This window comes from Oncorhynchus gorbuscha, unplaced genomic scaffold, assembly GCF_021184085.1.
Source record: "Oncorhynchus gorbuscha isolate QuinsamMale2020 ecotype Even-year unplaced genomic scaffold, OgorEven_v1.0 Un_scaffold_1301, whole genome shotgun sequence".
Lineage (NCBI taxonomy): Eukaryota > Metazoa > Chordata > Actinopteri > Salmoniformes > Salmonidae > Oncorhynchus > Oncorhynchus gorbuscha.
The window spans coordinates 5,345-18,066 of record NW_025746118.1 but is presented as its reverse complement, the minus strand read 5'-3'; the positions used below and the strand labels follow the sequence as shown (position 1 = coordinate 18,066).

The following is a 12,722-nucleotide window of genomic DNA, read 5'->3' as shown; positions in this document are numbered from 1 at the left end:
ATGGTTCTTTAACATTATTTAGGGTCATCTTAGTTTTTTATGGGTTTTTAGTCACATGGGGTTTTGGGTAACATGGGGTTTTGGGTAACATGGGGTTTGGGTAACATGGGGTTTGGGTAACATGGGGTTTTGGGTAACATGGTGGTTTGGGTAACATGGGGTTTGGTAACATAGGGTTTGGGTAACATGGGGTTTGGGTAACATGGGGATAACATGGGGTTTTTAACATGTATTTGGGTAACATGTGGGTATGGGTAACATGGGTTCTGGGTAACATGGGGTATTTGGTAACATGGGGTTTGGGTAACATGGGTTTTGGGTAACATGGGGTTTTGGGTAACATGGGGTTTGGGTAACATGGGGTTTTAGTAACATGGGGTTTTGATAACATGGGGTTTTGGGTAACATGGGGTTGGGTAACATGGGGTTTTGGTGTAACATGGGGTTTTTGGTAACATGGGGTTTTGGTAACATGGGGTTTTGGTGTAACATGGGGTTTTGGTGTAACATGGGGTTTTGGTGTAACATGGGGTTTTTGTGTAACATGGGGTTTTGGGGTAACATGGGGTTTGGGTAACATGGGGTTTGGGTAACATGGGGTTTTGAATATTTTAAGATTCTTTATCTATTTATGTCTGTTTGAATGAATGAATGTTTTGCTTTTTAGCTCTGTCTTCATGACTTCATTTTATTTATGTCTCTTAAATTCTTTATCTTATTTAGTGTCTCTTATATTCTTTATCTTATTTAGTGTCACTTAGATTCTTTATCTTATTTAGTGTCTCTTAGATTCTTTATCTTATTTAGTGTCTCTTAGATTCTTTATCTTATTTAGTGTCTCTTAGATTCTTTATCTTGAAGTGTTTCCATTATTAGTCCAGGTATTATTATAATCATCTGTTCATTCTTTGTGTTTTGAAAAAATAAATACAAAGATAATTTTTTCCTGAAGTTATTTTGGTTTGTGGTTGTTTACCTCTCATGATGTTATTGATTATAAAAGTTATTTCTTGATTACGATGTAGATTATTGTTATGATGTTGTTAGTAGTATAGAGATAATTATGTTATTGATTATAAATGTTATGATATTGATTATGATGTAGATTAGTGTTATGTTGTTAGTAGTATAGAGATAATGATGTTATTGATTATAAATGTTATATTGATTATAATTGTTATGAGATTCATTATTATGTAGATTTTTGTTTTGTTCTTTGATTTTTTTGTTGCTCTTTCAACTGCCATGTAAATCAACATTATACTTTTAATAAAATCACTGTCTGTCAGTCTGTGTGATTCCCCTCTTGGACAGACTACAACATACAGTATGAATTAACTGAGATCAGTCTGTGTGATTCCCCTCTTGGACAGACTACAACATACAGTATGAATTAACTGAGATCAGTCTGTGTGATTCCCCTCTTGGACAGACTACAACATACAGTATGAATTAACTGAGATCAGTCTGTGTGATTCTAATCTTGGACAGACTACAACATACAGTATGAATTAACTGAGATCAGTCTGTGTGATTCCCCTCTTGGACAGACTACAACATACAGTATGAATTAACTGAGATCAGTCTGTGTGATTCCCCTCTTGGACAGACTACAACATACAGTATGAATTAACTGAGATCAGTCTGTGTGATTCTCTATGGACAGACTACAACATACAGTATGAATTAACTGAGATCAGTCTGTGTGATTCCCCTCTTGGACAGACTACAACATACAGTATGAATTAACTGAGATCAGTCTGTGTGATTCCCCTCTTGGACAGACTACAACATACAGTATGACTTAACTGAGATCAGTCTGTGTGATTCCCCTCTTGGACAGACTACAACATACAGTATGAATTAACTGAGATCAGTCTGTGTGATTCTCCTCTTGGATTAACTGTCATGCTGAAACCCTCATAGCAAATCCTTAAGTGTGTGTGTGTGTGTGTGTGTGTGTGTGTGTGTGTGTGTGTGTGTGTGTGTGTGTGTGTGTGTGTGTGTGTGTGTGTGTGTGTGTGTGTGTGTGTGTGTGTGTGTGTGTGTGTGTGTGTGTGTGTTCAGAACTCTGGTGGCAGTCTATGTAGTGTAGGATGTGTGTCTGTGTACTCCAGTACATGTGTAGTGTAGGATGTATGTCTGTTTACTCCAGTACATGTGTAGCGTAGGATGTGTGTCTGTGTACTCCAGTACATGTGTAGCGTAGGATGTGTGTCTGTGTACTCCAGTACATGTGTAGTGTAGGATGTGTGTCTGTGTACTCCAGTACATGTGTAGTGTAGGATGTGTGTCTGTGTACTCCAGTACATGTGTAGTGTAGGATGTGTGTCTGTGTACTCCAGTACATGTGTAGCGTAGGATGTGTGTCTGTGTACTCCAGTACATGTGTAGTGTAGGATGTGTGTCCACTCCAGTACATGTGTAGTGTAGGATGTGTGTCTGTGTACTCCAGTACATGTGTAGTGTAGGATGTGTGTCCACTCCAGTACATGTGTAGTGTAGGATATGTGTCCCCTCCAGTACATGTGTAGTGTAGGATGTGTGTCTGTGTACTCCAGTACATGTGTAGTGTAGGATGTGTGTCTGTCCACTCCAGTACATGTGTAGTGTAGGATGTGTGTCTGTGTACTCCAGTACATGTGTAGTGTAGGATGTGTGTCCACTCCAGTACATGTGTAGTGTAGGATATGTGTATGTGTACTCCAGTACATGTGTAGTGTAGGATATGTGTCCCCTCCAGTACATGTGTAGTGTAGGATGTGTGTCTGTGTACTCCAGTACATGTGTAGTGTAGGATGTGTGTCTGTCCACTCCAGTACATGTGTAGTGTAGGATGTGTGTCTGTGTACTCCAGTACATGTGTAGTGTAGGATGTGTGTCTGTGTACTCCAGTACATGTGTAGTGTAGGATGTGTGTCCCCTCCAGTACATGTGTAGTGTAGGATGTGTGTCTGTGTACTCCAGTACATGTGTAGTGTAGGATGTGTGTCTGTGTACTCCAGTACATGTGTAGTGTAGGATGTGTGTCTGTGTACTCCAGTACATGTGTAGTGTAGGATGTGTGTCTGCCCACTCCAGTACATGTGTAGTGTAGGATGTGTGTCTGCCCACTCCAGTACATGTGTAGTGTAGGATGTGTGTCTGTGTACTCCAGTACATGTGTAGTGTAGGATGTGTGTCCACTCCAGTACATGTGTAGTGTAGGATGTGTGTCTACTCCAGTACATGTGTAGTGTAGGATGTGTGTCCACTCCAGTACATGTGTAGTGTAGGATGTGTGTCTGTGTACTCCAGTACATGTGTAGTATAGGATGTGTGTCCACTCCAGTACATGTGTAGTGTAGGATGTGTGTCTGTGTACTCCAGTACATGTGTAGTGTAGGATGTGTGTCTGTGTACTCCAGTACATGTGTAGTGTAGGATGTGTGTCTGTGTACTCCAGTACATGTGTAGTGTAGGATGTGTGTCTGTGTACTCCAGTACATGTGTAGTGTAGGATGTGTGTCTGTGTACTCCAGTACATGTGTAGTGTAGGATGTGTGTCTGTCCACTCCAGTACATGTGTAGTGTAGGATGTGTGTCTGTGTACTCCAGTACATGTGTAGTGTAGGATGTGTGTCTGTCTACTCCAGTACATGTGTAGTGTAGGATGTGTGTCTGTGTACTCCAGTACATGTGTAGTGTAGGATGTGTGTCTGTGTACTCCAGTACATGTGTAGTGTAGGATGTGTGTCTGTGTACTCCAGTACATGTGTAGTGTAGGATGTGTGTCTGTGTACTCCAGTACATGTGTAGTGTAGGATGTGTGTCTGTGTACTCCAGTACATGTGTAGTGTAGGATGTGTGTCTGTGTACTCCAGTACATGTGTAGTGTAGGATGTGTGTCTGTGTACTCCAGTACATGTGTAGTGTAGGATGTGTGTCTGTGTACTCCAGTACATGTGTAGTGTAGGATGTGTGTCTGTGTACTCCAGTACATGTGTAGTGTAGGATGTGTGTCTGTGTACTCCAGTACATGTGTAGTGTAGGATGTGTGTCTGTGTACTCCAGTACATGTGTAGTGTAGGATGTGTGTCTGTGTACTCCAGTACATGTGTAGTGTAGGATGTGTGTCTGTGTACTCCAGTACATGTGTAGTGTAGGATGTGTGTCTGTGTACTCCAGTACATGTGTAGTGTAGGATGTGTGTCTGTGTACTCCAGTACATGTGTAGTGTAGGATGTGTGTCTGTGTACTCCAGTACATGTGTAGTGTAGGATGTGTGTCTGTGTACTCCAGTACATGTGTAGTGTAGGATGTGTGTCTGTGTACTCCAGTACATGTGTAGTGTAGGATGTGTGTCTGTGTACTCCAGTACATGTGTAGTGTAGGATGTGTGTCTGTGTACTCCAGTACATGTGTAGTGTAGGATGTGTGTCTGTGTACTCCAGTACATGTGTAGTGTAGGATGTGTGTCTGTGTACTCCAGTACATGTGTAGTGTAGGATGTGTGTCTGTGTACTCCAGTACATGTGTAGTGTAGGATGTGTGTCTGTGTACTCCAGTACATGTGTAGTGTAGGATGTGTGTCTGTGTACTCCAGTACATGTGTAGTGTAGGATGTGTGTCTGTGTACTCCAGTACATGTGTAGTGTAGGATGTGTGTCTGTGTACTCCAGTACATGTGTAGTGTAGGATGTGTGTCTGTGTACTCCAGTACATGTGTAGTGTAGGATGTGTGTTGATGCCTAAAGAGACTCTGTGTTTAACACACTTCAACCAGACGACTGTAGAAGCTTCTGTTTTATTGAAGAACAACCGTTGTCTCCATTGAACATCATGGAGTTTTATGAATGACTGATAGAAGGGATCTTTCAGAGTGACACTGATGTCTGTTGGTTGGATGGTAGTTTGTTCAATGTCAGCTTGTTTGTCTATTGGTTATTTCTTGGTTGGTCAAACGTTGGTTGGCTGAATGTTGGGTCTAGTTGGTTGGTCATTGGCTTGATGGCTGAATGTCAGGTTTGTTGAACATAGATCCTTGTTGATAGCCTGTTAGTTCTCATTAGGTTGTATTTTGGTTGGTTTTTGGGTTGTTAGACTGGTTCCTAGGAGGAGGAAGAGGAAGAGGAGGCTGAGCTGTGACAGTTTGACATCATTCTCCTGTTACCTGCTGAGAGAGAAAGACAGAGAGAGACAGAGAGAGAAAGAGAGACAGAGAGAAAGACAGAGATAAAGAGAGACAGAGAGAAAGACAGAGAGAGAGAGAGAGAGACAGAGAGAGAAAGACAGAGAGAGACAGAGAGAAAAGAGAGACAGAGAGAAAGACAGAGATAAAGAGAGACAGAGAGACAGAGAGAGAGAGAGAGAGAGAGAGAGAGAGAGAGAGAGAGAGAGAGAGAGAGAGAGAAAGAGAGACAGAGAGAAAGAGAGAGAGAGAGAGACAGAGAGAGAAAGAGAGACAGAGAGAAAGACAGAGACAGAGAGAGATAAGAGAGAGAGAGAGAGAGAGAGAGAGAGAGAGAGAGAGAGAGAGAGAGAGAGAGAGAGAGAGAGAGAGAGAGAGAGAGAGAGAGAGAGAGAGAGAGAGAGAGATGTATGAGATATTTGCTGTACATACCATCCTCAGACACACTGTTCCCTATTTAGTGTACTACTTTTGACCAAGTCTCCGGCCAAAGTAGTGAACAATGTAGGGAATACTGGCCAAAGTAGTGAACAATGTAGGGAATACTGGCCAAAGTAGTGCACAATGTAGGGAATACTGGCCAAAGTAGTGAACAATGTAGGGAATACTGGCCAAAGTAGTGAACAATGTAGGGAACAGGCATCAATTTGGGACGCACTCCCAGCTAAAGTACATGTATCAGTTAGTGTAGTAGGGTTTCTCACAGTATCTTCCTCTGGTACCAAACATCTACATGTAACAGTTAGTGTAGTAGGGTTTCTCACAGTATCTACCTCTGGTACCAAACATCTACATGTAACAGTTAGTGTAGTAGGGTTTCTCACAGTATCTACCTCTGGTACCAAACATCTACATGTATCAGTTAGTGTAGTAGGGTTTCTCACAGTATCTACCTCTGGTACCAAACATCTACATGTAACAGTTAGTGTAGTAGGGTTTCTCACAGTATCTACCTCTGGGACCAAACGTCTTCATGTATCAGTTAGTGTAGTAGGGTTTCTCACAGTATCTACCTCTGGTACCAAACATCTACATGTAACAGTTAGTGTAGTAGGGTTTCTCACAGTATCTACCTCTGGGACCAAACGTCTTCATGTAACAGTTAGTGCAGTAGGGTTTCTCATCATGCTGAAACACAAAGCACAGAAAACATTTTAGTTCATGAGATACGTAGATACAGACAGACAGACAGACAGACAGACAGACAGACAGACAGACAGACAGACAGACAGACAGACAGACAGACAGACAGACAGACAGACAGACAGACAGACAGACAGACAGACAGACAGACAGACAGACAGACAGACCTTCTGCACTCCACTTCCCTCCCTCCACACCTCCCTCACTCCCTCCCTCCCCCTCCCTCCCCCCTCCCCACCTCCCTCCCCTCCCACTCAGCTTCCGTTCCTCCCTCCCCTCCCTCTCAGCTTCCGTTCCTCCCTCCCCTTCTCTCCCTCCTCCTCTTCCCTCCCTCCCCTTCTCTCCCTCCTCCTCTTCCCTCCCTCCCCTTCTCTCCCTCCTCCTCTTCCCTCCCTCCCCTTCTCTCCCTCCTCCTCTTCCCTCCATCCCTCTCTCTCCATACCTCAGCATGTTGTCCCGGGGTCAACTGTCTCTGACACAGTTGACACTTCAGACACAGAGGGTGGTAGTCCCTCCCCAATGACCTCTTCTTCTCACCTGGACCAATGGGGAGAGAGGATACCAAGGGGTTAAAGGTCAAATGTCTGTCATGGACCAATCTGGTTAGAGGATACCAGGGGTTAGAGGTCAAATATCTGTCATGGACCAATGGGGAGAGAGGATACCAAGGGTTAGAGGTCAAATGTCTATCATGGACCAATGGGGAGAGAGGATACCAAGGGTTAGAGGTCAAATGTCTGTCATGGACCAATGGGGAGAGAGGATACCAAGGGTTAGAGGTCAAATGTCTATCATGGACCAATGGGGAGAGAGGATACCAAGGGTTAGAGGTCAAATGTCTGTCATGGACAAATGGGGAGAGAGGATACCAAGGGTTAGGGGTCAAATGTCTGTCATTGACCAATCTGGTTAGAGGATACCAGGGGTTAGAGGTCAAATGTCTGTCATGGACCAATGGGGAGAGAGGATACCAAGGGTTAGAGGTCAAACTTACAGTGAAATGCTGAATACAACAGGTGTAGTAGACCTTACAGTGAAATGCTGAATGCAATAGGTGTAGTAGACCTTACAGTGAAATGCTGAATACAACAGGTGTAGATAGACCTTACAGTGAAATGCTGAATACAACAGGTGTAGATAGACCTCACAGTGAAATGCTGAATGCAATAGGTGTAGTAGACCTTACAGTGAAATGCTGAATACAACAGGTGTAGTAGACCTTACAGTGAAATGCTGAATACAACAGGTGTGGTAGACCTCTGAAGGAAAGGAAGCCAGGTTAGACGTTTGGAACCCAGCCTCTGAAAGAAAGGAAGCAAGGTTAGACTATAGGAATCCAGACTCTGTAGGAAAGGAAGCCAGGTTAGACTATTGGAACCCAGCCTCTGAAGGAAAGGAAGCAAGGTTAGACTATTGGAACCCAGCCTCTGAAAGAAAGGAAGCAAGGTTAGACTATAGGAATCCAGACTCTGTAGGAAAGGAAGCCAGGTTAGACTATTGGAACCCAGCCTCTGAAGGAAAGGAAGCCAGGTTAGACTATAGGAACCCAGCCTCTGAAGGAAAGGATGCCAGGTTAGACTATAGGAACACAGCCTCTGAAGGAAAGGAAGCCAGGTTAGACTATTGGAACCCAGCCTCTGAAGGAAAGGAAGCCAGGTTAGACTATAGGAACCCAGCCTCTGAAGGAAAGGAAGCCAGGTTAGACTATTGGAACTCAGCCTCTGAAGGAAAGGAAGCCAGTTTAGACTATTGGAACCCAGCCTCTGAAGGAAAGGAAGCCAGGTTAGACTATTGGAACTCAGCCTCTGAAGGAAAGGAAGCCAGGTTAGACTATTGGAACTCAGCCTCTGAAGGAAAGGAAGCCAGGTTAGACTATTGGAACCCAGCCTCTGAAGGAAAGGAAGCCAGGTTAGACTATTGGAACTCAGCCTCTGAAGGAAAGGAAGCCAGGTTAGACTATTGGAACCCAGCCTCTGAAGGAAAGGAAGCCAGGTTAGACTATTGGAACATGTTAGAGAGTTGGAGAGTTCATCAATGAGCTTGATGCCTTGATAAGCTCCTTTCCTGAGGGCGGCTCACCTCTCACAGTTCTGGGCGACTTTAACCTCCCCACGTCTACCTTTGACTCATTCCTCTCTGCCTCCTTCTTTCCACTCCTCTCCTCTTTTGACCTCACCCTCTCACCTTCCCCCCCTACTCACAAGGCAGGCAATACACTCGACCTCATCTTTACTAGATGCTGTTCTTCCACTAACCTCATTGCAACTCCCCTCCAAGTCTCCGACCACTACCTTGTATCCTTTTCCCTCTCGCTCTCATCCAACACTTCCCACACTGCCCCTACTCGGATGGTATCGCGCCGTCCCAACCTTCGCTCTCTCTCCCCCGCTACTCTCTCCTCTTCCATCCTATCATCTCTTCCCTCTGCTCAAACCTTCTCCAACCTATCTCCTAATTCTGCCTCCTCAACCCTCCTCTCCTCCCTTTCTGCATCCTTTGACTCTCTATGTCCCCTATCCTCCAGGCCGGCTCGGTCCTCCCCTCCCTGTTATGCAGGTGAATGAGGACCCAAAAGCAACTTGGCGAAAACAGAGTCTTTAATCCAGTAAAGTAAATATTCAATACTCCTAGACAAATCGGAGCGGTAAATAAAGCATAAAGAACAATTCCACTTGTAATGACGAGAACAGACTGGAGACTCGATCATAAACTGCAGGTTGCCTCGGGAAGGCACTTGACCGTAGCAGACTCAGACACCTGCTCACCACGCAGCATCTGAGGGAAACACGACACGACAGGGCGATACAAAGACACAGCACGGTGAACAATATACAAGGATCCGACAGGACAGAAACGGAAAACAAGGGGAGAAATAGGGACTCTAATCAGGGGAAAAGATAGGGAACAGGTGTGGGAAGACTAAATGATTGATTAGGGGAATAGGAACAGCTGGGAGCAGGAACGGAACGATAGAGAGAAGAGAGAGAGGGAGGGAGAGAGAAAAAAGGGGAACGAACCTAAAAAGACCAGCAGGGGGAAAACGAACAGAAGGAAAAGCAAAATGACAAGACAATATAAGACAAAACATGACACTCCCGCTCCGTGGCTCGATAACTCATTGCGAGCCCACAGAACAGGGCTCCGGGCAGCCGAGCGGAAATGGAGGAAAACTCGCCTCCCTGCGGACCTGACATCCTTTCACTCTCTCCTCTCTACATTTTCCTCCTCTGTCTCTGCTGCTAAAACCACTTTCTACCACTCTAAATTCCAAGCATCTGCCTCTAACCCTAGGAAGCTCTTTGCCACCTTCTCCTCCCTCCTGAATCCCCCCCCCCTCCTCCCTCTCTGCAGATGATTTCGTCAACCATTTTGAAAAGAAGGTCGACGACATCCGATCCTCGTTTGCTAAGTCAAACGACACCGCTGGTTCTGCTCACACTGCCCTACCCTGTGCTCTGACCTCTTTCTCCCCTCTCTCTCCAGATGAAATCTTGCGTCTTGTGACGGCCGGCCGCCCAACAACCTGCCCGCTTGACCCTATCCCCTCCTCTCTTCTCCAGACCATTTCCGGAGACCTTCTCCCTTACCTCACCTCGCTCATCAACTCATCCCTGACCGCTGGCTACGTCCCTTCCGTCTTCAAGAGAGCGAGAGTTGCACCCCTTCTGAAAAAACCTACACTCGATCCCTCCGATGTCAACAACTACAGACCAGTATCCCTTCTTTCTTTTCTCTCCAAAACTCTTGAACGTGCCGTCCTTGGCCAGCTCTCCCGCTATCTCTCTCAGAATGACCTTCTTGATCCAAATCAGTCAGATTTCAAGACTAGTCATTCAACTGAGACTGCTCTTCTCTGTATCACGGAGGCGCTCCGCACTGCTAAAGCTAACTCTCTCTCCTCTGCTCTCATCCTTCTAGACCTATCGGCTGCCTTCGATACTGTGAACCATCAGATCCTCCTCTCCACCCTCTCCGAGTTGGGCATCTCCAGCGCGGCCCACGCTTGGATTGCGTCCTACCTGACAGGTCGCTCCTACCAGGTGGCGTGGCGAGAATCTGTCTCTTCACCACGCGCTCTCACCACTGGTGTCCCCCAGGGCTCTGTTCTAGGCCCTCTCCTATTCTCGCTATACACCAAGTCACTTGGCTCTGTCATAACCTCACATGGTCTCTCTTATCATTGCTATGCAGACGACACACAATTAATCTTCTCCTTTCCCCCTTCTGATGACCAGGTGGCGAATCGCATCTCTGCATGTCTGGCAGACATATCAGTGTGGATGACAGATCACCACCTCAAGCTGAACCTCGGCAAGACGGAGCTGCTCTTCCTCCCGGGGAAGGACTGCCCGTTCCATGATCTCGCCATCACGGTTGACAACTCCATTGTGTCCTCCTCCCAGAGCGCTAAGAACCTTGGCGTGATCCTGGACAACACCCTGTCGTTCTCAACTAACATCAAGGCGGTGGCCCGTTCCTGTAGGTTCATGCTCTACAACATCCGCAGAGTACGACCCTGCCTCACACAGGAAGCGGCGCATGTCCTAATCCAAGCACTTGTCATCTCCCGTCTGGATTACTGCAACTCGCTGTTGGCTGGGCTCCCTGCCTGTGCCATTAAACCCCTACAACTCATCCAGAACGCCGCAGCCCGTCTGGTGTTCAACCTTCCCAAGTTCTCTCACGTCACCCCGCTCCTCCGCTCTCTCCACTGGCTTCCAGTTGAAGCTCGCATCCGCTACAAGACCATGGTGCTTGCCTACGGAGCTGTGAGGGGAACGGCACCTCAGTACCTCCAGGCTCTGATCAGGCCCTACACCCAAACAAGGGCACTGCGTTCATCCACCTCTGGCCTGCTCGCCTCCCTACCACTGAGGAAGTACAGTTCCCGCTCAGCCCAGTCAAAACTGTTCGCTGCTCTGGCCCCCCAATGGTGGAACAAACTCCCTCATGACGCCAGGACAGCGGAGTCAATCACCACCTTCCGGAGACACCTGAAACCCCACCTCTTTAAGGAATACCTAGGATAGGATAAAGTAATCCTTCTCACCCCCCCCTTAAAATATTTAGATGCACTATTGTAAAGTGGCTGTTCCACTGGATGTCATAAGGTGAATGCACCAATTTGTAAGTCGCTCTGGATAAGAGCGTCTGCTAAATGACTTAAATGTAAATGTAAATGGTAGAGAACAGTCTGCTTCCTCAGAGAAGACACTTCCTGTTGTCTGTGAGTCATGACAGACTGTTCAGAGCATGGAGACACATATACACCACACACACACACACACACACACACACACACACACACACACACACACACACACACACACACACACACACACACACACACACACACACACACACAGACAGACAGACAGACAGACAGACAGACAGACAGACAGACAGACAGACAGACAGACAGACAGACAGACAGACAGACAGACAGACAGACAGACAGACAGACAGACAGACAGACAGACAGACAGACAGACAGACAGACAGACAGACAGACAGACAGACAGACAGACAGACAGACAGACAGACAGACAGACAGACAGACAGACAGACAGACAGACAGACAGACAGACAGACATTCACAGACACAGACACACACACAACAGGAAAGGTTTAACGATTGAGTTCAGAAAAGATTTGCGATCGAACGATGCATCTCAAAAACCTGCCCTAACAATCTAGCAACTATTCCGTAATGCTATGGTATCTCTGACCCACTGTGTGACACTGCAAACACACACACACACACACACTTCACTCACCAAAGTAGACTGGTTTCCCACAGATGGGACAGTAGCCCACCATGATAGATGATATTCCTGACACTGTTATTTAGCAGACAGGAAGTGTGTACGTAGAGAGTATGAGATGGAGAAAGTGTGTGTAGAGAGAGAGAATGTGTGTGTGAGAGAGTGTGTAGAGAAAAGGTGTGTGTGTCAGAGAGATGTACAGGAAATAGGTTGAATTCTGTGAATGTGGTGTGTTGTGATGACAGAACCAGGATGTGGTGAGAACCTTGTCACAGCGAGACAAAGAAACATCACTTCAAAAGAAAATACTAGATCAACACATTGGTGTCACTGGTGAAACTAAATATACACAGAACTAGAACGATATGATAGACAGAACTAGAGATATGAAACATAGAATAGAGATATGAAACATAGAACTAGAGATATTGAACATAGAATAGAGATATGAAACACAGAACGAGAGTTATGAAACATAGAACTAGAGATATGAAATACAGAACTAGAGGTATGACACATAGAACTAGAGATATGAAATACAGAACTAGAGATATGAAACATAGAATAGAGATATGAAACAGAACTAGAGATATGAAACATAGAACTAGAGATCTGAAACATAGAATAGAGATATGAAACATAGA

At 45.5% G+C, this 12,722-nt stretch overlaps 1 protein-coding gene across 3 annotated transcripts; it reads right to left on the bottom strand.

Moving 5' to 3' along the window:
• Positions 1 to 4,770: 4,770 nt before the first annotated feature.
• On the bottom strand, positions 4,771 to 12,256 carry LOC124022115 (cysteine-rich protein 1-like). 3 transcript variants are annotated; one of them, XM_046337158.1, is made up of 4 exons: positions 12,091 to 12,256; positions 6,756 to 6,850; positions 6,235 to 6,298; positions 4,771 to 5,152 (listed from the first exon to the last, which is right to left on the bottom strand). In XM_046337158.1, the coding sequence occupies exons 1-4, from the start codon at positions 12,131 to 12,133 to the stop codon at positions 5,091 to 5,093; spliced, it is 264 nt and encodes an 87-aa protein (XP_046193114.1). In that variant the 5' UTR covers positions 12,134 to 12,256; the 3' UTR covers positions 4,771 to 5,090. The 3 variants fall into 3 exon arrangements, with proteins under 3 accessions (XP_046193114.1, XP_046193115.1, XP_046193117.1); XM_046337159.1 differs by having other exon boundaries at positions 4,771 to 5,155; positions 6,244 to 6,298; XM_046337161.1 differs by having other exon boundaries at positions 6,244 to 6,298.
• Positions 12,257 to 12,722: the final 466 nt, after the last annotated feature.